Raw genomic sequence first — 27,177 nt, 5'->3', positions numbered from 1 at the left:
CTCGTTTGTAGGAGTGTGGGTCGACGATTTATCTTTCAGGACGTCAACGCCCGTGTACACCTTGCAAGAATCGTCAAGTGCTCATCTCCAGCAGCACATCAATAGCATGCCAGGGCCAGCAATGAGATCAGACCTTCCACCTATTGAACACGTCTGGGACATGACAGGGAGACGTGTGCGTCAACGTCATAGGCCGCCGACCACGTTGGCTGAACTAGGCCACGTGCTGCAGGTTGAGTGGAACAGCCTCCCTCAAATCGCCATTGGGAAACTGATACGCAGTATGCCCCGTCGAGCGAATGAATGTTTGACAAATCGTGGCGATCAGTGATGGGAGACTGCCATGCATTGTCTTCACCAATTGAAACCTGTGTCTACCCGTGCCACCTATACCCAAAGCCAACACCTTGAACTGCCTGCCTCAGAACAAAAGAGGAAAGTGCAAACTATGCTCAACACGTCCACGCCATGACACCTTTAGGTCACACTGTATAGATCGACTGGACCAGCGTGATGGGCCATTGAGGAGTCTTCCACTGAACATGCAAGATAACTTGGATCCAGAGGATCAACACGGCGCAAAGAAATGTTGTAGCGTACCTACCTATTGATGCCAGTACCTATACTGCCATAAAACACACATGTGTAGCCCAGAAGAAGAAACAAATGGTAATTTGAATGTGGTACCTTCAGACCCAGGAATGAGAATATGGCACATTTCAGTTTAAATATTTATGTAACATAAAAGCAGAAAATAAACATATCAAGAAAACAAAACTAGTAATATGTTTTCACAACAATGGCTTCCTGAAACATTTGTTATAAGGAACAAGGGGTATTAAGTTGACACAGTCATAGTGGTATGTAGACATGATACTGTTGACATTGATATATCTACAGTGGTAAAGGCGCCGTGCAATGATGCATCTCACGAGTATTTTCTATCATTCATTTGTTAATTAAAATACACCCAGTCTTTGACGGTTGACGTTTACTCATGACCATGTAATGTTCTCCCTCCGATCATTTTCTGCAACAAACACAAATGTCTGTCGTGCTGTGCAAAGTTGTGTCCGCAAAGAGTCCCCATGGCCCATGCCCCCGTTTTCTCAAACCTATAACAAACAAGACACGGGGCCTGGCGCCGTGCAACACCTAACCACACAAAGAGATACGTCAGGGGCGAATCTTAGACCAAATACAAGTGTAGGCACCAAACCAAATACCGTAAATGTGAGGCGGCAAAGCGCTCGAAACAACTAGGATGTGGGCTGAGGGCATTTTATGTATTATATTGTGACAGGATCAGATAATTGTATATATTTTCAGAGTTTTATTAGTTTAGATTTTTACTGAATTAAATGTTCAGTCAAGTATGTTTTAAACATTAAATACTTCACACTTCAGCTCTCCTAGTTCTCTGTTTCAGCTTACTGCATGAGTACTTTGCCACAGCCTCAATCACCTTATGTACTATCACACAATAGCCTGCCCAAGCGCGCCCCTCACAGCCCCTTTGTGTTTAACTTTCTAGCTTACTGTCTCCAATTCAAAGGGTTTAGTTTTACTACAGTTTATATCACATTTGATGTTACTGTGAAACACACGTATATCATTGGACATTTTGGAATTCACAATTTGGACTAATTGTGGTGTTTGATTTATTGACTTTGGAATTCACATCTAAAGGTTGGTCTTTTGATGATATTTTATTGTTTGTACGTATTCCTAGGATTTGTAGGTATATTGTGTTTATGCTGTTGATAATTTGGCTGTTTTTGTCATGTTGTAAATATTAGCCAGATCATAGTAATTAGTTGTATTTCTGTATGCATTACAAGTGTTATTATTTGCTTAATGTAAATAATTCAGTAAGCACTAAGATTAGGACTAAAATACTATTTAACTAAATCTTCAATCACTGTGAAGCTGATGTATGAACGTATGAAGTATGACAGTAAGAATGTGAAACATGTGTTGCTAGGTAACATATTGGTATATATGAATGTGTAATGTATGGATGTATGAACGTATGAAGTATGAAAGTAAGAATGTGAAAGTAAGAATGTGAAACATATGTGTTGCTAGGTAACATATTGGTATATATGAATGTGTAATGTATGAATGTTTGATGTATGCATGGATCAGGGTTTTACTATTATATTTTAGAAATGTTTTAAGTTACTCTGCAATAACACTATGTATCGGTTTGTAGTAATATTGCTGCTATCAGATTGGTCTGAACAGTGTATATATATATTCATTTATTTGTCGTGCAGATGTAGCTGTATTACTCGTGCAGAGGTCTGTGTCTGGACTGATGAACCCAGGTCCACACACTTAATTGGTGGGTTTACTAGGTTTTATATAGATTTCTCGCATATTGTATATTGTATGTACACATGATAGTAAATGTATCATGTCACGTCTATCTTACTCTATTCATGTGATACGCATATATAAGTATATGTGCGGGTTAAGTATGTTTATGATATAAGATTAATTAAGTTTTGATGAGATGTAAGTTTATCAATAAGTAGTTACAGCATTTTGTATATATCATCAAATGTAATGAAATATTTGATGTCAGCATATGTTTATATTTTGTGTAATGAATGTTTTCCAATTGTTTCAGGGTTTAAAAAAACAAACATTTATCAGTAATAAACTTGGCCGTAACTTCGAACAACACCTGCGTCTGTCCTTCATGTCATGAAGCAGTTCCGGTTTCAATATGAATAATTACACATGGTCCCCGATCCTCAAAATTGTCACACATCAATGTCATTGACCCAGGTTCCATATGGTACACATGGAACAATACATTTTCAAGATGAAGGTCATCAGTTTTCGATATCTTGTATGTCTACCATTAGAGTCCAAGACTGACTGGCATCGTCGTCCCATGGAAGCAATCAGATCCCGAATTGTGGCTTGGGGAATGTTTATCCACTCTGCCAGCAGTGCTTGTGTCGACTGTCGGAGGTTATGTGGCTGTTGCCTGCGTGCCTCGCAGTCGCTGGTCCAGTGCATCCCATAAAAGTTCGATTAGGTTTAAATCTGGAGGACCATGGCAGGACCTGGAAGTTGTGATTCCCGAAAGAGGCTTTTATCAGTGTTGCCGTGTGAGGTCGGGCGTTGTCTTGTTTGAAAATGACGTTATCTTGTTGCATAATGGGAAGCACGTGTGACCGGAGAATCTCACTTTGTGTAACGTTGTGCCGTTAAATTCGACGTTTAAACTTGCACCAGGTCAGTTCTACCAGTGTGGGAGATGGCTGCCCACATTACACTACCACTACTGTCCACTTCCTGTATGCAGTTTCGTGCATAACGTTTCCCGCGCCTGTTAACACGACGTCTACCATCCGGACGGCGAAGCGTAAAACGTGACTCGTTACTTAACCATACTCTGTGACCTTGACACCATTGACGTCGCAGCCGACGATGCAGGTTCGTCAAAATGACAGCTCGCACTGGTCGTCTAACTTCAGCGCGCAAACGGTTCCTCGCTGTCTGGGCTGATATCAAAGGCAAACCTGGTATTGCCGAAGTTGTAGAGGTGGCTGCTGTAGTTCTTTCACGTGAGTGACGAAGCCGTACGAAAATTTCCTTTGCTTTAGTAGTGATATGTGGTCAACCGGAACTGAGATGGTCACGTGTTGTCCCGTGTGTCTGATAACGGTTCTGAATTCTTGTAATAGTGCTTGGTGCTAAGTGGAAGAACCTGGCTACAGCTGAAGATGATTCTCCTGTTTGCAGTCGGCCGATGTTGTTGTTGCGATGGGCCCGGGCTTCCGTCAGTCGTGGCATGCTTTCACTTGCTGTAGAACTGTTGTGGCATGAAAATGAAAAACCAAACTTTTATATAGCCCAACAAGTGAAGTTGCAAGTGCAATGTCATCTTGGTGTGTTTCGGCGCCAGCCTCTGGCAGTAACGTGGTGGTATTCTTGCGATGTTTCCGTCTTTTCACCAACTTCCTGCAGAACTCATTGTTTCCACACAATTAATCCCAATCCATGCAGAAAATTCATTATAAAAATTAAAAAGATATGATTTTCTTGTTTAGAAAATGTAAGTGTGGTCACGTGTCTATTGTGCCTAGAGACAGCTATTCGTCTACTGTTGTTTACATGTTCGAAACACAACTGTACTTACTGTAGGTGTAGGTCCAGTGGTGGATTTTCAATATAACAATATAGGTATGTATGAGTTTATACCTCATATTCAGATATCTTGGGTGAAGTGCTCGTAATGTCGTAATGATTGGTTGGATGAAAGGTCGTTCTGACGTGACACCTAATGGGATGTCCTCAGATCTTTGTTTAGCAATAGCAAGAACCAGAGACCATATAATATATGGTCTCTGCAAGAACTAAGATCTGATTTTAATGAGATTGGTGCTGCTTCGTCCTAATTTTATGAGCTGACCTCGTGAACTTACGAGACCTATCAGGTGTCAACCGACACGCAGTGAGGTATCTAATCGGAGTAACATATATCTGATTTTAATTATATTGACATAGATCACTATATATGGAGCGATATGTGTATTATTGTGGGTCTTCGGACCACATATTAATAAATCTTAATTAAACATAGTTTTTCCAAAGCACATGGAAAACTGACCTTTTTGGTGTTGCCAATAATCGACTGATTTCTGCTTATACCAGATAAAATATAGTATACGTTGCGTGTAATCTGCGTGTTTCTGTAATAAATGTGAAAGCACTAGTTAAAACCATTCCACTCACTATAAATGCTACACTTCCTAAGATAAATATAGTTGTCTGCCGCTTTGGGATTTTAGCTTGCCTAGCTAGTATGATCAGTGAAGTTAACGTTGTATACTGGCTTCACTTCTATTTTTTAATTAATTATTTGTGTTTCATTGTTGTTTCATATGCAGTACTCAGAAGGCATTGCCAAACTGATCTGAAATTCATAATGGAATACACCTCAACAGCCAAACCAAATTCAGAATCGGAATTTAACACGGGATGATAACTAATGTGGTGAGAAATAAAGGCCTCAGATTATTATTGTTAGATCCTGTGTTGTATTTCCTCGACAGAAAGTTTATTATAGCAACAAGTGCTTTCATTTTTAGACCGCGCAGGTAATTGTGGAACTAAATATTAAATACTGCGATCGACGAGGACGGAAACAGGTGAAGGTGCTTTTAAAACTCTATGCAGTGTCAGATATGAACTTGGCTGTATGGAGCCGGATATGGATTTCTCTTGTGTTTTCATTGGTCACTGATAAGGAAGCGAGCACATAACACAAAATAAAGAGGGGAGGACGCTCGCTGCTAAACATGCAAGCTAAGTGGTTGTTTATTGCAGTAAGTATATGTTGTCATGTGTATATACAGGGGATGTTGCAAGCGGTGTTGCAGTGCATCATTAATGATGATATCCAGCTATGCGGAATCAACGAGTATCTAATGTTAAAAGGAGCGTCAAAAGTATTCGTTATTAAACAGAATATGATAGGAAACAGAAAAGTAAACTATTTTACATATAAGAATCAGGACTGCATGCAATAATCTGAAAAAGCTGTTAGAGGGCAAGTAAAATGAATGCAATTTTGTTGCCAATATCAATTTTCTAACGTACATTTAGTTAATTTCCGATGGAGAAAAAATCATAATATTTGCAGAGAGTATTTATGTGTCAAAGTGAAAGTGGTGAAGTCACACGCCACACGCGTCTTCCATGTGGCATTGGTACTAGTTCAGAGTTGCATGACAAAAGTTTATTGGCTGATATGTGATTTAAGTTAGTGGTTTAATTGGGCCCGCATAATCTAATTTCTACAATAAACTATTCCCAGATGATATAAAGCATGACTTCTCTGAAGTACATATACTGTTTCTGTTATTTCTGTTAATCCTACAAAAATAACAACTTTAACAAGGTGGTGATGTTGCAGGTGCTTGGTGTGGTGCTGGGGAGCGCGGTCGGTGTGGCGTGTACCTCCAGCTTAGACACAGCTGACCAATCAACTAACACTTCACATGTCAAGAGACTTCACCTCATATTCATGAACCATCTTGGTACGTGTGGGTACAAGTAACTGTCATAAACAGAATCTAACCTAGAGTTTTGAGAAAATTAGAATTATATCTGTCCTCTGGACAAGAACAACTGGTCCCCCCAGAAGACTAGGTAGCAACCATCATGACAACAGTGCAAGTATGGCCTTGCCTACTGAATAAATGTCTGTCTGTCTGTCTGTCTGAAAGCTAGTTCATGAAGACAATCTTGATGTACATTGAGTTGTTCTTAAGACCAGCTTTACCTGACAAAACCAAAACTTGTTGATTGCCAAGAACAATGCACATTTAACACAGTTTTTAATCTCTTTCGATTTGTGACATTGACAATTGTAATTTTGCATTTAACTTTCATTTGTTAGATCAGTACATAATTGTGGAAACCTGTAAAATGAATTATGAAATGTCTGTCACTTCAGATGTTGGTTACAACGGTATTTTCCCTACACTGGGTTTTGTCAACAATGTCATCAACCGGTACTTCACAGTATATTTTCCCCGAGCAGTCAATGTATCACGGCAACTACGTTCAGAGGGATATTTTGAGAGACTGGTGTACACCACCCACCCCTGGCTGGTCAGTCTCTATCTGGACTGTCCCCCCAACTTGAACCTGTCGGGAATTGTACTGCAGGTAAGTGGCCCCCACACTCAATTCCCTAACTCCCCAACCCCAATAACACTTTTGGTATTTATCTTCATATTTTATATCTATGAAGGATGCTGTGGATGAATGTACTAAATTTATTTTTTGAAACTTTTCATCATGCCATAAATCGATAATCTATTGCTTCGACAATACTGCCCAGCCCTCTAAGGCTCCACAATTGCTGTGCAGTTAGGTTAGCCAGAAACCTGTTATCGTGAATTCGAATTTCATGTTTGCCCTGATGATGTTTCTTGATTTGTCAGCACCATACATGTACTCGTGGGTTTCACCAAAGTGGTTAGCATCGGAAACCTGCATCACTTCGGGCCCTCCCTCATCAATCTGACATGCTGTGATATCACTGTACATTTACATATCTTGGTAACTGTGATATTTGAAGATGGTACATGTACACTGAGTGAAGGGTTAACACTGTATGATGATGTTATGTGTAGGCCTTCTTTGACCATGGGGCCTGTGAAGATCCAGATTAGGATAGGTCTTCAGCAACTCATGCTTGTCTTAAGAGGAGACTAACGTGATCAGTTGGTCAAATTGCTAAATTGGATGATGCATGTCATCATATCCCAATTACGTGGATCAATGCTCATGATATCAATCACTGGATTGTCTGGTCGAGACTCGATTATCTCAGGCTGCTGTCATATAGCTGGAATATTGCTGAGTGTGGCGTTAAACAACAAACAAACAAACTTGGACCATGGAGGGGACATGGGTTCCCAGTCATGAAAGGCTTCAAATCACAGTTGTTGTGTGAGGCATGCCAGGAGCCTGTGACCATGATTCAAATCCCAGATCCCCGGCTTGTCAGCACCAAAGCGGATGTTACCTGATGTCAGTAAGGTAAATGTCTGACACCTGCATCACTTTGGACTTTCTTACATCAAACTGAAGTGCCATGATATCTGAAATGTCAGGGTAAAACCAAATTCACCCAACCATTTAAACCATGGCTATATGTTGTCTAAACTCGAACTCTGGCAGTTGGACACTGGCTGGGCATTGTTAAAATCTCTAGTTTTCTGCAACAATGATTTGGAAAACTGAATGGTATCAAGATTTTATTAGGAGTCGCATCAAGACCAATCATGCTAGAAGTTAAACCAATAGTGAATGGGGATATATGTGCTTGAGTCAGTATGCTAGTCTATACATTGAAGGGACTTGTAAGCCAGTTAATGTTGTTTCATAGCTATCTTGTAAAAGAAACTAACAGAACAGGGAAATCCTTTTTTTAGTGTGAGTTTTGTTTGCACATCATCATAGGCCCAGTAGTAGGGCTGTAGCATATGCATGTGCTGGTCCTGTAGGAACTGAATACTTGCCCTGGATATGCTTTGATAACTCACATCCTTTTGCTTTAATGTGAACATGAAGAACTGTTGGTACCTTTGACATTGTGTCCAAACCTTGTTGACTAGTGTATGAGGTTGATCCCATTGCCATCAATTGTCAGAGGGTGTTGGGGACTTTAGTTTCATGGAGATGTTTGCCTCTATCAGGGAGAATTAAACATAAAATTAGGTTTCATCCCCCAGTTGTCACAGTCACAGCCTTCCTTTCAGTGCCCAGGTGAAGACGCTGTGTCAGATTTTGTGGCTGCTGCTCAGCGGGGGGACATCAGCTGGCATGCTGGACCAATGAACATGCAGTTTGAGATGCTGGACACTGCTATGGTGGAGTTTGGGCTTCAGCTAGGACAGGACCTGGATAAACGTCTAGGCATCGTCAGGAAGTTCCCCACAGTCAGTCAGAGGGATGTACCGGGTGCGTGATTGTCTTCTAAAATGACCATGCTAGCTACCTCATAACACCCTATTTCATCCCACCCCTGCCTTACCCAACTTATCTCATCCTATAACACCCCCATCTCATCCTATAACACCCCACCTCATGTGTCGTCAAGTGATTCTGAACAGTCAGTCAGTGATGAGTCATATGGGTGGTTATCTTCTAAAATGGCAAACCTACCACACAACACCCCCTCCCCACCCAAATCTACAACATCCTAACACTAAACACTTTGGATTGTCAGGAGGTTCCCATTGTCTGTCAGAGAGATGACAGGTAGATGGTAGCCCTCCAAAATACTCTGCGTTGCAGAACTTACTTCGTTTTTGCAGACCTAACTCTGTATTTTGCAGACCTCACTCTGTGTAGCAGGCCCCCCTCTGTTTTGCAGACCTAACTCTGTATTTTGCAGACCTCACTCTGTGTTTGCAGACCTAACTCTGTATTTTGCAGACCTCACTCTGTATTTGTTGACCTCACTGTGTTGCAGACCTCACTCTGTGTAGCAGGCCTCACTCTGTGTAGCAGGCCTCACTCTGTATTTGCAGACCTCACACTGTGTAGCAGGCCTCACTCTGTGTAACTCGGCCTAACTTGGTTTATGCAGACCTCACTCTGTGTAGCAGGCTTAACTCTGTGTATGCCATCTTCCCGAGGGAAGGGAGTTAACTAACTATAAAAGTCTGAACTAGGCTGGAATTTCTGGGCTCGGTCGAAGCGCCACCATTGGATTTTACGAGTTATGTCCCTTCTATGTCCCTCCTGTTGACAAATCAGGTTCCACCTCTTATATCACCTGCATTTGCTTCAAACAAACTGGCGGCGCCCAGTCAAGACGATCTAACCGATAATCAAGATATATATTGTAATAAAACGGGTCTTACCTCATGAAGTACATTAAATCATGTGAACACCTTAATTAAAAACATGAAAAGATTTGGAAAATGTCTGTTGACGCCGAGTCGACGGTACCCTTTTTTTCTGATCCTGCAGTCGATCAAAATCTACACTTTGAAATCCATGTTGTTTCCAAACCGGATGGCGATTTCGTTAAGCACTTTTGATTGGACTATGCATTGATTTGTTAGTCCAGCCAAAATATAACTCCATAATTGTAGCCTAGTTCGGCAAGGGCGGAAACTGGACTTTCACAGTCAGTTAACTCCCTTGCCTTGGGAAGATGGTGTATGCAGACCTCACTCTGTAAAGCAGGCATCACTCTGTGTACCAGGCCTCACTCTGTGTATGCAGACCTCACTCAGTGTATGCAGACCTCACTCTGTTTGATGACCTGACTGTTTCTGACCTGACTCTGTATTTGCAGGTATGACTCAAGCCTTGCTGCCTCTCTTGGTTCAGCATGGTATAGCTGCTGTATCGGTGGGGGTCAACCCCATGTCAGCTCCCCCGGCTGTCCCCAAGATCTTCCGATGGGAGTTCCAGGGCGCAAGTGTCATTGGAATGTGGAACCCTTGTGAGTCCTATTCTTTCAACACCAGTATCAAATGTCATAATTTTGCTTTGCGCATTTAATTTTCATCAGGCATCACATATATGTTACGCATTTTTGTATATTTTTTATTGGTACCTTGAATCAGTCTATGCATTTTGATCATTATCTCAGTCTTGTTTTGTTATAGCCTTGACCTAAAAGGGTGGGGATGTATAGTTATACAAAGGACCTCTGTCCATCCACCCTTCCGTCCGTCCATCCTTCCGAGGACATTTTTTGTGTGCGATCTATAACTTGAAAACTACTGCATAGATATTTTTCAAACTTCCTAAACACTATCTATGCCAAAAGGAAAGGTGCAGTGAAAGTTTGATTTCAATATTTTGATATTTTTACAATCATTTGTTTGACCTGTATCTTGAGAACTAGTACATGGATTTTGGTATGTGTATTTTCTGAAAAATATAAATACAGCTACTTTTCATTTTTTTGCTAAGAATGCTTTTACTTTTTAATAAAACTTGAAAACTACTGTATGGATTCTTTTCAAATTTAGGGAACAGTTTCCATGCAATCGAAGAGGTGCAGTTCAAAGTTTGATGTTGATAAGTGGATTTTCTGAGAATTCTATTTTTGTGTTTGTTATTTGTTTTGAACATAGAACTATGTTGGAGTGGATGTCGGGGTATTAGTGAGCCATCACTTTTTGCCTTGTGTTTGCGTTGTACCTCCGATTAAAACATTTAAGTAAATTTGGAAACAAGGACTGTTTCCAGTGTACAGTTATTAGCTTGTTAACACCCTTTGTCTTCACCCTCAATGCTCATTTCTTTCATTTTCACGTTACAACTGAAGAGTCTGTTTCAGTCGGATACCCACAGAACCCTGGTCCAAACCCCGCCAACCCCGGTGGGCTGTCGGCTGATAACTGTGTCATATTCCCCGGGCTGGCGGACGCCATGTGCTTCGCTTTCCGCACTGACAACTCAGGACCACCGGAGACTGTGAAGGTGAATTTCACTGGTTGTTTTACTTTAATTACTTGACTGATGGTTCCACAAGGTGTGGATTTGGAACAAAGAGAATAGTCTATTTTTATTCCCATCATGAATACACAATGCCATTTAGAAAGTGGTCAAATGTAACTAATGATATACTTGGGATAACACTTTCCTAGTAAAGTACAGATTCTAGTACTTTTTTGGGTTGAGTCCCGTCCGGGATTCGAACCCACACCTGCCAGGGTGAGGCACCTAATCGCCAGCACACAAAGTCAGCGATCTAACCCACTCAGCCATTGTGTATTCATAGCTTTTGGCCATGGGAGCCGTGCCAATTTACACTTGTCAGGGGGGTACTCAAAGTACGTGATCTAGACTACCAGTTGTTGGACTTCCATTTTTAGTGGAAGCCTCGGTGGCTGAGTGGGTTAGATCGCTGACTTTGTGTGCTGGCGATTAGGTGCCTCACCCTGGCAGGTGTGGGTTCGAATCCCGGATGGGACTCAACCCCAAAAAGTACTAGAATCTGTACTTTACTAAGAAAGTGTTATCCCAAATATAACATTAGTTATATTCCCATCATATTGTTTATTTAAATTCAGTAAAGAAAAACGTTCTTGTTTCACCCAAACAACAATTTTTTCTATTTAACACTATAAAAAAAACAAGCTTTCAAAATTATTAATTTTTATATATTTTTTTCCTGCTTTTTGTTCAAGAAAAGATCTGTAAGCCATTGTGATTGTCATAATATGAACTTGGTATGATAATGGTACTACAAACTTACTCATAAACACATTCAAAGCCTGCTGTGTTTGAATTGTCACAAAGATGGTTCACCACCAGCACAGTGGACTGTTCAGCTTTGCACATGATGTTGCAATGTTTTATTGTTTTTCCAGGAAGTGTTATCCAACTTTGAGATTTCGAGGGCAATCTTCCCAAATGCAGAAGTCCAGGGTTCAACTTTTGAGGCATTTGTGGAGGCCGCACAGAGTGTCAAGGCCCAACTTCCTGTGGTTACCAAGGAGATCGGAGACACCTGGATACAGGGAGCTGGGTCTGATCCACGGAAAGTAGCGGAAATGAGAGTTTTCCTCCGTGCGCGTACAAATTGTCTGGCAAAGAAAGGTAAGGTTCCTGAAAAGAATGTTATGTGTCATAATCCTTGAATAGGGAGAAATATAATCCTTGGATAGAGAGACTTTTAATCCTTGAATAGGATGACTTTTAATCCTTGAATAGGATGACTTTTAATCCTTGAATAGAGAGACACTTATCTGTGGATGGAGAGACTTTTAATCCGTGATTAGAGAAATATTTAATCCTTGAATAGAGAGACTTTTAATCCGTCAATAGAGAGACTTTTTATCCTTGAATAGAGAGACTTTTAATCCTTGAATAGAGAGACTTTTAATCCGTGAATAGAGATATATTTGATCCTTGAATAGAGAGACTTTTAATCCGTGAATAGAGAGACTTTTAATCCGTGAATAGAGAGACTTTTAATCAGTGAATAGAGGGTCTTTTAATCCTTGACCAATGAAGCTGAAGCTTCAAATACTTTTTCCAACCAATGATCTATCTGAATTCTTTGAAGAGGTTGACCACCATTTGCAGCTGTTTTGAAAAAACTATTTATGGCCACAGCTCAGCCATTTTCGCTCAGGATATACTGTAATGCTCTTACTTAAATTCTCCTAAAGTGCATTTTTGGTTCTGTAAGCATCTTCTTCTCTAAAATTGCTGAAAAATTGAACTTTGACAGGTATGTTTCTTCTCATGACGACATCATACTTTGTTCAAATCATTGGGATTAGTGAAACAATTGAAAAAATTGTATGGCAGTAGAAAACATAGTAATCTTAGGAGGTAACCTTCTTAACAACTTATTCTTTCGTATTACTATAGTTAATCTGTAATGCCATTATGAAAGTAATATGAAAATATCGGGTGGTCATTAACTTTCTTCTAGTAGTATATGTAAGGCTCAGAGTTGAAACTTTGTGTTTAACTGTTGTCTTTTTCACACAGTATCCTACAACAGTACATTGTTACAGGTTTAGATACATTGTAGATATTTAGTTACTTGTTTCATATTTGTTAAAGGATTTTTAAAAAGGTTACTACACATGCTTTATATTGCTATTAATGGATATTGAAGTTTGTTTGTTTGTTGTTTAACGCCACACTCAGCAATATTCCAGCTATATGACAGCGGTCTGTAAATAACTGGGTCTGGGCCAGACAATCCAGTGATTGACATCATGAGCATCGAGCCAAATAATTGGGATACGATGACATGCATCAAACAAGTCAATATTTTCTATCAAGATCATATCTACTTCACTCTCTTCTACTTTCTCTAACCATCATCGCTTCTGAAACGCCCCCCTCTCGGTGAACCTAGCACTGTTTGTGACCTTATTCCTGCTCTTGCCGTTGATAGCCAGGGAAATGTCCTGTGCAGCATCCTTAAAAAGCTTGGGTTCAGCTTTCATGTAGCCATATTGTGCCATGAACTCTGGATCCCTTTCTTAATTCTTCTTTGAGAAATGTAAGGAGCATCACATGTATTTGCTTCTGTCTTTGAGTTTGACATCAGCATGTTGACAATATGCCAGCCATAGCTTACTTTTGGGCAGATCGCGGGGAAATTCATGAAAATGAAGTCCAAAAGTATTTGTAGCACTGGAAGTGCACCCAATGCAGCATATTGTCACTGCAACTCCATTCAAAATATGGCGCTCTCGAACGATCAACGCAAAGCAGACTGTCTGGTATAACATTACAGCCACATAAACCCGAATGCTAAAAAGATAAATGTGCATACAAGTGGGCGGGGCTAAAGTGTTATAGATTTAGGACCATAATTACAATTATTACAAATTATTTTTCAAAAATCAATTATGCAGATTTGGTATAAATTCATGTTTGAATGGCATTATGTAAAAATGCTCAATTTGTAGCCTTTTCAATAATCCTTTAATACTTTTGTCCGACTTCAATAGCAATGCTGACAGCAAAGGACATGAGCTGCACTGGAAACTAAACATTTGAACTATATCAATGCGACTCTCCTCTCTTGCAGTGTGTTCGCTGTCTGACCCCGCCTTCTACAACTCCAGCAGGTTCCTCCTCAAGATGGGGGAACACACGTGCGGACTTAGTAGTGTCTTTGACCAGTTCAACTGGACAAATGTCCGATTTATTAATGCCATGAAGCTCAAAGGTAATAATGCAACCAGTTACCATGAAAATCACAAGATAGTTTCCCTCAATCAAAGTAGAACCTTTCGAGTTTGGAGTTGTAGACTCTAGACATCATTTTATCAATGTTCATGAGGGTCATGTTTTATACCAAATTTCAGGACTTGAAAACAAATCACCTTTATGCTTTTTGACAAATAACTGTGCACATTTCAAAACTCAGGCCAACATTGATAATGTGATATGAAATGGTGAAGGACTGTCACATTTTGTCACAGTTCCGATTAGCTCACCTGACTCAAAGGGCACGAAATGCAAACACTTGTCCATCTGTCATTAACTTTTGCATTTTGAACATCTCCTCTGAAACTAGAAGGTGCATGAAGCTGAAACACTGTATGGATGATTCCAGCTATGTTGTCTTTAAGATGTACAGGTTCACAGTGTTCTGATCTGATATTTTCTAACAATGTTCATTTCAGTTGTACAACAAATTGGTTTATGATCAGAGATGACAGGGGTGGAATGAAGTCCATATCACACAGTTGTCATGGTAATATGTCCTTCTCCTTTAGACCAGCATTTCCTGGACGGCATCTCGTCATGGGTGGAGCAGCGACAGTTTGCGTACACGGCGCTGGACACCCTCGATGTGAACCCTCTCATGGCTGAGGTGAAGTCGGAATGGGACATGTTGAAGGCCAGCAAGCCCAATCTGGCAGGTATAGTAACAGTCTGGAAGGTATAGTGACAATCTGGCAGGTATAGTGATAGTCTGGCAGGTATAGTGACAATCCGGCAGGTGTAGTGACAGTCTGGCTGATATAGTGACAATCTGGCAGGTATAGTGACAGTCTGACAGGTATAGTGACAGTCTGGCAGGTATAGTGACAGTCTGGCAGGTAAAGTGACATTCTGGCAGGTATAGTGACAGTCTGGCAGGTACAGTGACATTCTGGCAAGTATAGTGACAATCTGGCAGGTATAGTGACAGTCTGGCAGGTATAGTGACAGTCTGGCAGGTAAAGTGACAGTCTGGCAGGTATAGTGACAGTCTGGCAGGTATAATGAGAGTCTGGCAGGTATAGTGACAATCTGGCAGGTATAGTGACAGTCTGGCAGGTATAGTGACAGTCTGGCAGGTATAGTGATAGTCTGGCAGGTATAGTGACAGTCTGGCAGGTAAAGTGACAATCTGGCAGGTATAGTGACAGTCTGGCAGGTTTAGTGACAGTCTGGCAGGTATGGTGATAGTCTGGTAGGTATAGTGACAGTCTGGCAGGTATTGTGACAGTCTGGTAGGTATAGTGCAGGAATAGTGATAGTCTGGCAGGTATAGTGACAGTCTTGCAGGTATAGTGACAGTCTGGCAGGTATAGTAACAGTCTGGAAGGTATAGTGACAGTCTGGCAGGTATAGTGATAGTCTGGCAGGTATAGTGACAGTCTGGCAGGTATAGTGACAGTCTGGCAGGTATAGTGACAGTCTGGCAGGTATAGTGACAGTCTGGCAGGTATAGTGACAGTCTGGCAGGTATAATGACAGTCTGACAGGTGTAGTGACAGTCTGGCAGGTGTAGTGACAGTCTGGCAGGTATAATGACAGTCTGGCAGGTATAGTGACAGTCTGGCAGGTATAGTGACAGTCTGGCAAGTATAATGACAGTCTGACAGGTATAGTGACAGTCTGGCAGGTATAGTAACAGTCTGGCGGGTATAGTGACAGTCTGGCGGGTATAATGACAGTCTGGCGGGTATAGTGACAGTCTGGCAGGTATAATGACAGTCTGGCAGGTATAATGATAGTAGGGAGAGTAAGCAGGGACACATGGATTGTAAACAGTGTTCTCATGAGACAACAACGTACTCCCTCAGAACAATGCCTTCAAGTAGCTGACTACTCAGCCTGTGCTACTTGCGGAGGCCTCTTTGTTTACGTGGTGTACTGATGGGCTTGCATAAAACATAGTGTGGTGATCACAATTAAACTAAAGCTGTGAGAACAGCTATGTTCTGGGTTCAGTACCGATATGTGATGTTGTTTCTGCAGGCTACAGCAAGCTGTCTGACCCTACATCTATACAGAGTTGTGAGAACGGCTACAAGTTTGGGTTCAGGGCTGATGGGGCACTCAGCACACTGTCTGACCCATATACCAAGGTGAGTGGATTGTGATGTTGTAGTGAGATAGGGAGCCATGATGTACCTTGATAACCATTCCATTACTAGATACACGCAGGGATGTGTTGTCATACAAACTAGAAGTATTGTTTATATCTTGTTTATGTCAGAAAAATGTATCTGTTACCTGTGAAAGAATTTTAGAAATTGGTTCTCTGACAGATAGAATTTTCATTCCCAGTCCTTAGAGCTGATTCTGGGGGTGCAGGCCAACAATTCTAATATGGTGCTTCCTGATTACAAATATCAATATTTAAGAAGACTTCAGTTTGAATTAATGAACACATGATCTGGTATGGTAGGAAGACTAAAACTTACTACAAATCATTATATTCATAAACAAGAACTCCTTTCCCAAGACTTGTATATCACCTGATGACAAGTTTGATAGAGCAAAAGATATAGTGAAAACAATTTTAAAGACATGAGTTGCAATCATCGTTATTACCCATGTGAATAATGAACTTTGGAAATAATAAGCTCATTCCGTAGGTCAGATTTGGCTGATATTGATACCCTTAAATCACTGCAGTTTCCTCATGTATGTCTACATGTGATCCACAGTTGAACTGGGCCAGCAAGACAAACCCGCTGGGGCAGTTGGTGTATCAGACATACAACCAAACGGACTTTGACAATTTCTTCACGACATACCAGCCCGGTGTCTCGTGGCTGGGCATTGGAAAGCCCAACATGACCAACAACTCAGACGCCGAGAGTCGGGTGTGGCCGACCCAGCTGATAGATGTGTACAGGATTGCAGGTATATATATATATTTATTACTTGCCCGTGAAGAGATCACCCGTAGAATAAACATACAGCTGTATTACTCATTGTGTAATACCAAAACGCGTGCTTATGTACTCTCGGAACACGTTTCACGAACAAATATTGAAAGCTCTCAACACCCCTTGGCTAATTCAATGACATTGCGTGTGGAGTTGATAGATCACTGATGGGAGCTTATGCACACTCGATGACCCCAGCAACCTTGTTGCTAGGCTGACGTCACATGGCATTGTTTCGCTGGTGGATCTTGCAACAAAATTCCACAAATTACGTCATCGGGTATTGTGACGTTATTGTAAACTTTGAGGTGCAAGTCCCGTTCCACAAGGCGATCGTATTGTAGCGCAATGACAGTCATTAGTCTGTTAAGTAGATTCTATGTGAGTTGCGATAGTCTTAGCCCTACGATAATTTTGTGAATTCTAAAGATTAATTCATACGTTTCAACTTTTGACGTGTTTGAAGTATTATTCTGTTAAACTTAATTGGACTATGCCGTGGATCGTGTAGGTGTCAGCCTATTCATACTCAACAGTATAATTCTAAAAACGTTATAAATGGCAAGTAATAAATAAAATACTAAACTCGCTCCCGTGTAAAACCAATTTTATGAAACTTGTGAATAGTTGTGTTATCTGACGAGCGAAAGCGAGTCAGATACCACAACTATTCACTCGTTTCATAAAATTGGTATTACACGGGAGCTTGTTTCGTAGTCTATATATATGAATCAATATCACTGAGATACCAGAAGGGTGTCAATTGAATTGGGAATATTTGTGATTAAAATAATGTGAGAGATGTACTTTACCAGTTGCTGGCCCTGCTAACTCCCTTTTGTATCCCACATTGTAAAGAGAAGGGGTGAAACCCCCTTAACTCCTTCATAGCTCTCACCCCATTATAGCCAACTCCGATAAGCATCGATCATCCCTCATCCCGCATCCCTGGACCAATCTGTAGTTAATCTTATGGGACCCCATACTAAGACTGGAAATGTATATGTGCATCTGTATTGTTTTGTGTCTGATACAACCTCTGTATAGAAGGAGGTGCATATTATTCATGTTATACACACAGACATTGATGTTTTTTCCAAAAGGGAACATGTTACCAGTTTCTTCTAGCATATTAACACTGAAAATACCAAGGTGTTTCCCTTTTTGCGATCATGCATTGGTCGATATCAAACGCTGACTCGTCAAACTGTTCAACGTATGAAAAAACTAATAAGCCGCGATAATCCAAAAACTGCTCTATGGTTGTTTTTATGATTTTTAGATATTTGGCAAGAAAAAGCAGAATAATGACAGTTTTTCATCACCTTGTCTATATAACTGTTTCATTGGCTTTCTGGAAGTTGGTGAGTAAATAAGAAAATGTACAACTTTATGGATAACAACTTCTGATTTGTTGCATATTGCGATATTTCAATGCTCTAGCTCCAGCTTGATAACGTCGCTATGTGCAACAAACCAGCAGTTGTTATCCATAAAGTTGTACATTTCCTTACTTTGTCTCCAAACCTATTATCACGCTCCCATTTGTCAGTTTTCTAAGTGAACTGAACTCCCTATGCTATATAAAGACAGGGACTGGCAAAGTAGGTGCTACCCAAAATATCTTTTGTGAAATTCTGTTGATGGGATTTGAGTGGACATGGTAGAATGGAGGTTAACATACTGTATTTTCGATGTAGAGCTAGGTTACGTGTAGATTTAAGCACGCTAAATTGAATTTGGAACCAAACGCGCAGTGTTTTGAGTTGGTTGTCGATCTGAATTACGGAATCACCGACAACAGCCTTTAAACAAACTATGGCTCTGTATATACTCAAGCAGTTTGTTTACATGGTAATACTTCACTTGAACACATGACAGCCATTGAAAGCATATAAGCACAGCAACTTTGTAAGCTAACATGAGGTGGGCACGCCTGAAGCATGTAAAGAAAACAAAGCAATCCTTGCAAAGCTTTTGTTCTACACCGCACATCACCGTTATAATGTCATATCGCTCATTGTGATGCAAAAGATATGACATCACAGTTGTATATAGAAAAGCACCAAATGCCAAGCTCTCTGTTCTCCTCAAAACTTATAAAATAGATATTTTCTGCACAAAATGTATAGCCACACATCCTTTAAATATTGTCTTTTGTAACCTATTATTGTTGATATAATTATTTAAGTATGCCTACTGACAAAGACTGAAAAAAGAACTATTCTATTAATATTACCTTCCACAGTGATGAGGCCGTCAAATAGCTGTTTCAATCAAAGGGGGCACATTGTGATTGACAACCTCTAATTGACCAATCAGAATCGAGTATTGTTGTAGCCACAATGTTAACAATTGGATTATTTCCTTTTGGTCACCAGTTAAAGATGGCCATATATATGTAATCCATACTGTTACAGAGCTCAGTTAAGCCACTTGGTGACATTTAGTTCATTAAGTTATAGATGCAAACTGTTTTTCTTCTGGTTCTGCAAGCTTTGCTTCTGAACATGTACATGGCGCACGTTAACAAAAGCTTCTACTGTTTGCATTATTAGTGTGTCACATTATAAGTGTGTCACATTATAAGTGTCTCACCAAACAGTTCAGCAGCACAAGACTCTCTGGATGTCACGTGTCATGTTGTAAACAAAATGTGAAAGTCAGAGCACTGCTTGCATTTTGAAGAATGAATCTTGTATGTGCACTTACTCACTTAGTCACATCAATTGATCTTGTCCTCACTGATCATTAACTTGTTTGCTCTCATGGCCTTTCAGGTCATAAGTCGTCCATTATCTGGCATCAGCAGCGTCCTTAACCTTTCTAGATTTCGAGTTCAAGTTTGTTCAAGGCATTACAATTGAATTTCAGTTGGCCACCAGGTAGCCCTGTAACTGTAAACATTGTAACATATGCGACTAACATGATGAATGTCGTGTGGTGTGAAAACGTTTATTCAGGGGAGGTCACTCTCCAGGATACGAATGTCGTAAACACAATGCATACGGTAGACGTCGTTAACATATGTATCACAAACATCAGTCAGTAACCTCTGGATGAATGGAGCTGAGACTTCACAAGCTTGTGCTCACCAATGATCACACCCCAATTGGCCCAAATTCATTTTTCAATATGGCCGCCATGGCATGCTGACAAACAGCCAAACTGAGGGAAGTGAAGTTTGGAATGTATGTTTCCCCCTATGGAGACATCATATTTTGTTCAAATCATTATTGTTTTAGTCCTCAGTATCTATGCTGAAAAAATTGAATACAAATTGTACCAGTGTTAGTTTTTGTTGACATTTGAAACTGTTGACTTCAAATCCAGATGATCTTTAGTACCATGTTCAGTATATGTAAAGTGGAGTCCTCTCTGCAATTACTGTCAAAGGGGGATAACTCTACACTGTGCACCCATCGAACGTTCAAACTGGGTGCAAATGCTTTGGAGTTGAACTGGGGTCTAGATATTGTGTTTTTTCCCCCAGGAAGTGCTTGTTCTTTCCATGCCCACATTCGGATGTCTGGCGGGAAGGCTTTCGAGTATTATGGAGCCCCGTCAGAAGTGTGGGTGTCCTATGTGACAGAGGATTTTGCGCTACCTCCAGGTGAGACCTGTTTGGGTAATAGATAGAGGACAAGAGACGGTACTTCATCAGGATATAGAGATTCGGTTCTCCCTATTTAACTTGCATCTACCTTTTCAGCTTTGCTGACTTAAAGTTGTGTGAGCTTATGTTATGGCCTGTATGTCCATTTCCTCGGAAACTGTTTGACCAATGAATCTCTAAATGAACTACACATGCTTTTTCCCAGCAACGACTCCCTTCAGACGACCTGTTGGGGATGTTCAATGAGAATGGTTGTTGTGTTGGGTCTCAGCACATCTTCAGTGTTTTTTTGCAATATTTTTTTTTTTTTTAATAGTTGATTTAATCTTTAACCATACTGACAGATGAAATGACTTAATGGCCTTTATCGATCAATTTATTGTTCAAAATATAATGAAATTTGGTTCATCCATATGTGGTAGTTGGTTCATCCATATGTGGTAGTTGGTTCATCCATATGTGGTAGTGGGTTCATCCATATGTGGTCGTTGGTTCATCCATATGTGGTCGTTGGTTCATCCATATGTGATCGTTGGTTCATCCATATGTGGTAGTTGGTTCATCCATATGTGGTCGTTGGTTCATCCATATGTGGTCGTTGGTTCATCCATATATGGTAGTTGGTTCATCCATATGTGGTCGTTGGTTCATCCATATGTGGTAGTTGGTTCATCCATATATGGTAGTTGGTTCATCCATATGTGGTAGTTGGTTCATCCATATGTGGTCGTTGGTTCATCCATATGTGGTCGTTGGTTCATCCATATATGGTAGTTGGTTCATCCATATGTGGTCGTTGGTTCATCCATATGTGGTAGTTGGTTCATCCATATATGGTAGTTGGTTCATCCATATGTGGTCGTTGGTTCATCCATATGTGGTAGTTGGTTCATCCATATATGGTAGTTGGTTCATCCATATATGGTAGTTGGTTCATCCATATATGGTAGTTGGTTCATCCATATGTGGTAGTTGGTTCATCCATATATGGTAGTTGGTTCATCCATATGTGGTAGTTGGTTCATCCATATATGGTAGTTGGTTCATCCATATATGGTAGTTGGTTCATCCATATATGGTAGTTGGTTCATCCATATATGGTAGTTGGTTCATCCATATGTGGTCGTTGGTTCATCCATATGTGGTCGTTGGTTCATCCATATGTGGTAGTTGGTTCATCCATATGTGGTCGTTGGTTCATCCATATGTGGTCGTTGGTTCATCCATATGTGGTAGTTGGTTCATCCATATGTGGTCGTTGGTTCATCCATATGTGGTCGTTGGTTCATCCATATGTGGTCGTTGGTTCATCCATATATGGTCGTTGGTTCATCCATATGTGGTCGTTGGGCTCCACATTTCTGTTGTTATACTTGTTATTACCATGCCTTGTATTCTCTCAAAATGGCTTGTGTGGGTTTATTAGTTCTCAGAATTTTTGTAGAAAATAGTTTAATATCAATGCTGACAGCAAGTTTTGTTTAGTTTTATTCTGTTAACTAATGACTACATATCCAGGTCAATCGAAAGGGGTGCTAATTGTGATTGTTCACTAGCCAATATATTAGCAAATATCGCCGTGGACGCTTATTAGAGCGGGGCGCTTATTACGTCGAATACGGTAAACATTATGGATGACTTACTAATTAGGCAGTTGGTTCATTCCCATGCTAGGTTTGCACATCGATGTTCAGTGGTTTGACAAGACTCCAACCCGACTGCCAGAAGCGCTGTTCTTCGCGTTCCAGCCACTGAAACAAGAGGCCTACAGCTGGCAGCTGCATAAACTGGGTCACATCATAGACCCACTCAATGTCGTGCTCAACGGCAGCCAGAGACAGCATGGTGAGTGACAGTGACAGTCGGAGAGACTGTGATTTTTTACTTCTCAATACGAGTATCAATCACAGTCTCACACTAAGTATGAATTTTTATTCTTACCTTACATGGTTGCTTCACTAATTGTTACACTAAACACGAAATAGTAGTGGAAATTAGTAGTGAAAACGTGAATATGTTCATCCATTGTGCCATACGTGACACTGCCAACTGTAAATTGTCAAAGTGCCAAGTTTTTTTCTGTCCAGTCAATGAAAGACTGATGAGCTTACACACAACAGATAAGAGAACATGCAAGTATCTTGATATGTCTCGGATCGTGAGAAGCGAATCGTGGTACGTCTCCCAGTTGGTGTATCATCCCAGCTATAGTGAAAAGGCATACACAGAATTACTGTCATTGAGACTCCTGTGCCTTGGTAGACAATACATACATGCAACCAGAGGGAGCATCTTTAGTCACAGAATAATGATTGGACACAGTGTTAATATGGTGTCGTGCCACACATTCAAAGTCTATTTTTCCTAATAATTATTTTCTCCACTTCTAGCTATAGACAAGGGTGTATTTTACCGTAGCGCCACCAACCAGGGCATGGAAATTGTCTCCCCTGATGCTGCCATAGTGACTGTGTTGACCGATGCTGACCCCATCTCAGCAATACCTCTACCTCTGACCCCAATCAAGGACATCAACGGCATGGCGTTCCAACTCTTCAACAATATTTGGGATGTCAACTTCATATTCTGGTACCCATACACCAAGGAGGACATGAAGACAGGGAGCAAGTTCCGATTTGCTCTCAATTTTTTGGATGGAAATTGATGTTAATAAAGACTTAGATTTACTATTTTGTATAAAAAAACAGTTTGATTGCATATTGTCAGACATTTTTATGAGAATGTTTACACTGAATGGAAAATTTTGATTTTATAAAACATTTTCTTCTTATTTTTTTAGAATGTTTATGAGCTTGATATTCTCGAGCAAGTTGTTTTAATAATATGTAAGCATTTACAGACACAGGTGGAAGTTTACTGAAGTACTTAAACAGATGCATGCTATTTACACTGGGTCAGAATGGTTTTCTACCTAATCTGGAAGTATTTCTGGAAGCATTTTAATAGCTTCCACATAACTATGTCAAGTCCACAGAAACCAGTACATCTAGTCACTCGATTCTTTGTAAGGTTCCTAGCTTCATCTAGTCGTACATGGGTTGGGAGATCCAGGCAGTCAGTTTGTAAAGTGAACATTTGAGTGGCTGTAGTGTTGGAACTTGGTGCTGGCCATTATGCCCACTACATTGAAAGGTGAAAGTGACAGATGAAGCTCCTAGATTACCAAGTCCAAATGTGGGTTGATAATAAGGAATATCCAAATATAAGAATGAAAACACTAATGATACTTCAGCCCATTTTATAACCCACAACTATGTACAATATTTACAAACAACCTTCTATAGCATCCATGACGTGCTGGCTGCACAATGTAATGCAATGCAATACAAACAATGATTGCAAATCATCAGCTGTTTGTTTGGTACACTGTTATACCCTGAAACCCTGCTGGTGTGTTCTGTCCACGAAAGACTCCTGATCAGGGGGACTCCATATATGGGGGGGGACTCCTATGTTGGAACCTCCTCCGAGGTCTAGTGGTAGAGCGGAAGGTCCGGGGTTTGATCCCCATACATACCAAAAGATGTTAAAGATGGTACTTGTTGTTGCCATGCCTGGCGCTTGGCATTGAGGGGCTAAAACAAGGACTGGTCGGCTCGAAGTCAGTATACAGTGTTTGAGTGGAGTATTCATGATATACTCACTAACTCACACACACACACACACACACAAACACAAACACAAACACACAAACATACACACACAGTGACTCCCATGCATGTGTGTACATGTACTAGTCTGGACTTGTGCTGGTTTTATCATGCTAGCCCACTGAGATACCATGCCGCAGTTTAACATGGGTACCCCACTCAGACACAGTATACTGACCCTAATATCAACCACCATCAAGCCCCCGACCTTCCCATCTCAAGGCAGATGCTCTATCCACTAGACCAAGGAGGCAGTCCTTATACATAGGAATATACAGGCCTTTTTTATTTCATTAGTTGGTTTCCAGATGTCTCTCTGAAAAATATGAGTGGTCAAAATAAAACTATAATTTGACCATCAATTACTTCAGTTTTGAAACTTATAGGCTCAGTAGGCTTTGAATAGGAATTAATTGTTTTGCCACATTCCTTATCTGTAAAGGATTACAAAACAAAATGCCCCATGATGGGAGCAGCTAGGACTGTATGGAGAAATGTGACAATGCTAGTGCTTTGTTCCTATATCATATTTGATTTTTATTTATGAGCGACATCTGTTGCCTCTCTTCATCAGAGCATGCACTGATTCCCCGGCAGACCAGCTCCATGTAGGTCCTCGTTTTGTAGTTACTTGATTTACAGGTTTATTTTCACCAAAATGAGAAATATGTTTTTAAAAACATGGCGTTTTTAATGATTGTTTATCATTGTCAGAAAGGCAAATTAAATGAAAATTTGTTGTTTTTCCTCTCCAATGAATTTATTTTTATAAATAAGTAAAAGAAATGTATAGTTAGCTTAAGTTTCAGGTGTGTAACGATTATCTGTGCAGAGTTGCATCCCTTGGGCATGCCAGAAACCTATGATTGTGGGTTCGAATCCAGGTTCACCCCGATTATGTTTCTAGGTTTGTCAGCACCATACCTGTGCTCGTGGGTTTCATCGAAGTGGTAAACGTCAGAGACCTGTATCACTTCGGGCTTTCCTCCCACATTAAGCTGACACGCCGCAATATAACTGGAATACTGTTAAAAAGCGGCATTAAACACAACTCACTCACTCACTCACTCAGGTGTGTACTTATTTGCATAGTCGCTGTTCGATTTCTCAGGTTTTTTCAGGTAAAGGATTGTATGTACTTTGACTGCAGAGACCGGTAGCCCAGTTGACCTAGTGTTCACTTCTGGAGACAGGTAGGTAAGGTTTGAACCCCTACAGGGAGGTTAGTGGTTAAAGCATTCGCTCGTTACGCTGAGGACCCAGGTTCAATTTCCAACATTGGTACAATGTGTGAAGCCCATTTCTGGTGTCCCCCGCCGTGATATTGTTGGAATATTGCTAAATGCAACGTAAAACCAAAAACTCACTGACTGACTGAACCCCAACACTGTTCTGTGCACCTCAGTGAGCCTCACCATCACGCTCGTGTGTTGATGTCAGACAGAAACATGATTCACCCCTAATTCTCCAGACAGAGCTTAGTGTACATGCATAATGGTCATGTGGTTGTTGGGTAAAATTGTTACAATATACAGCCTTATTTCGTGACAACTACTTGCAGTTAAACCTTCTTAGACTAGAACCCTATTAGTCCGGAAACCTGGTATTCCAGACAATCTGGCAGCTTCCATATACATCACATGGAGCATACTCTGGACCCCATTCTCTGGATTCTTTTGTCAGAACATTTGTTAATCCAGACTACTTCAGCTGAGGACTGTCCAGACTAAGGAGGTCCCACTGTATCAGGTGTATTATGCAGTGCCAACAACAGCACTTACTTATGTGTTCATCATGATGTGTGTGCAGATATATTAAGTGGATCTTCTCCCAGGAGACCACAAGATTCAGTAAGCAAACGTGTGTATGCATAATACCAACAGTGTATTGGTCAACTTTTGCCTTGTTATGCAGAAACAGCTGTTTTTTTCACTTTGGATGTGTTTGATAGACTGGCCAAGAACATTGTGTAGATGGTCACTTTTAGCATCATCCCAAGGCAAGAGAGTTAACTGACTTTAAAAGTCCAGTTTCCACCCTTGCCGAACTAGGCTGGGATTTCTGGGCTCGATCGTAGCACCACCAGTGGCTATTACGAGCTATGTCACTTCTAAGCCTCTCCTATGGACCAGTCAGATTCCACCTCTCGTATCACATGCATTTGCTTCAAACAAAATGGTGGCACCCAGCCAAGACAATCTAATCGATAATCAAGATCTATATTGTGATAAAATGTGTCTTACATCGCGAAGTGGATCAAATCATGTGAGCACCTTGATTAAAAACATGAAAAGATTTAGAAAATATCTGTTGACAACATGTTGGCGGTGCACATGCTTTGCAAATCCTGCAATCGACCAAAATTTGCACTGCAGTTTATGAACCGGATTTTGATTTCATTGCGCAATTTTTATTGGACTATGCATAGACTCGTTAGTCCAGCCAAAATGTAACTCCATATTACCAGCCTTGTTCGGTAAGGGTGGAAACTGGACTTTTATGGTCAGTTGACTCTCTTGCACTTTTAGTGGACACTTGTGCCTCTGTTTTGACGTTTGAACTTTGACTGCTGTGATCTAGAGAAATTGCATAATGGACATCATGTGTAAATCATCAATCCTTGTGAAGCTGAGTCAATGCATGGCTTGTCCCACCACTGGTATGACCGGGGGACTGCCAATTATTCAGGTCACATTCTACATTACTTTTACTGTAACCATTATCAAAATCCCTT

At 40.6% G+C, this 27,177-nt stretch overlaps 1 protein-coding gene across 1 annotated transcript; it reads left to right on the top strand.

Moving 5' to 3' along the window:
- The first annotated feature begins 5,302 nt into the window (after positions 1-5,302).
- On the top strand, positions 5,303-25,124 carry LOC139467032 (uncharacterized). Its single transcript, XM_071248743.1, has 14 exons — positions 5,303-5,348; positions 5,939-6,062; positions 6,482-6,696; positions 8,298-8,499; positions 9,848-9,997; positions 10,844-10,986; positions 11,880-12,108; positions 14,069-14,209; positions 14,763-14,909; positions 16,237-16,346; positions 16,932-17,130; positions 20,650-20,769; positions 22,447-22,617; positions 23,163-25,124. The coding sequence occupies exons 1-14, from the start codon at positions 5,322-5,324 to the stop codon at positions 23,435-23,437; spliced, it is 2,253 nt and encodes a 750-aa protein (XP_071104844.1). The 5' UTR covers positions 5,303-5,321; the 3' UTR covers positions 23,438-25,124.
- The last annotated feature ends 2,053 nt before the right edge of the window (positions 25,125-27,177 follow it).

The sequence above is a fragment of the Haliotis cracherodii genome, unplaced genomic scaffold, assembly GCF_022045235.1.
Source record: "Haliotis cracherodii isolate W230 unplaced genomic scaffold, xgHalCrac1.p SCAF_19, whole genome shotgun sequence".
Taxonomy (NCBI): Eukaryota; Metazoa; Mollusca; class Gastropoda; order Lepetellida; family Haliotidae; genus Haliotis; species Haliotis cracherodii.
The sequence above is the reverse complement of the archived record's forward strand: the minus strand, read 5'-3'. Positions and strand labels throughout refer to the sequence as shown.

What these genes read in the sequence shown, in the direction of transcription:
- LOC139467032 (XM_071248743.1), top strand. Translation starts at nt 5,322, where the DNA reads ATGCAAGCTAAGTGGTTGTTTATTGCA. An exon ending in GACCACCGGAGACTGTGAAG is followed by an intron (nt 10,987 to 11,879) that starts GTGAATTTCACT and finishes TTGTTTTTCCAG; the next exon opens with GAAGTGTTATCCAACTTTGA. An exon ending in TGTCTGACCCATATACCAAG is followed by an intron (nt 16,347 to 16,931) that starts GTGAGTGGATTG and finishes TGTGATCCACAG; the next exon opens with TTGAACTGGGCCAGCAAGAC.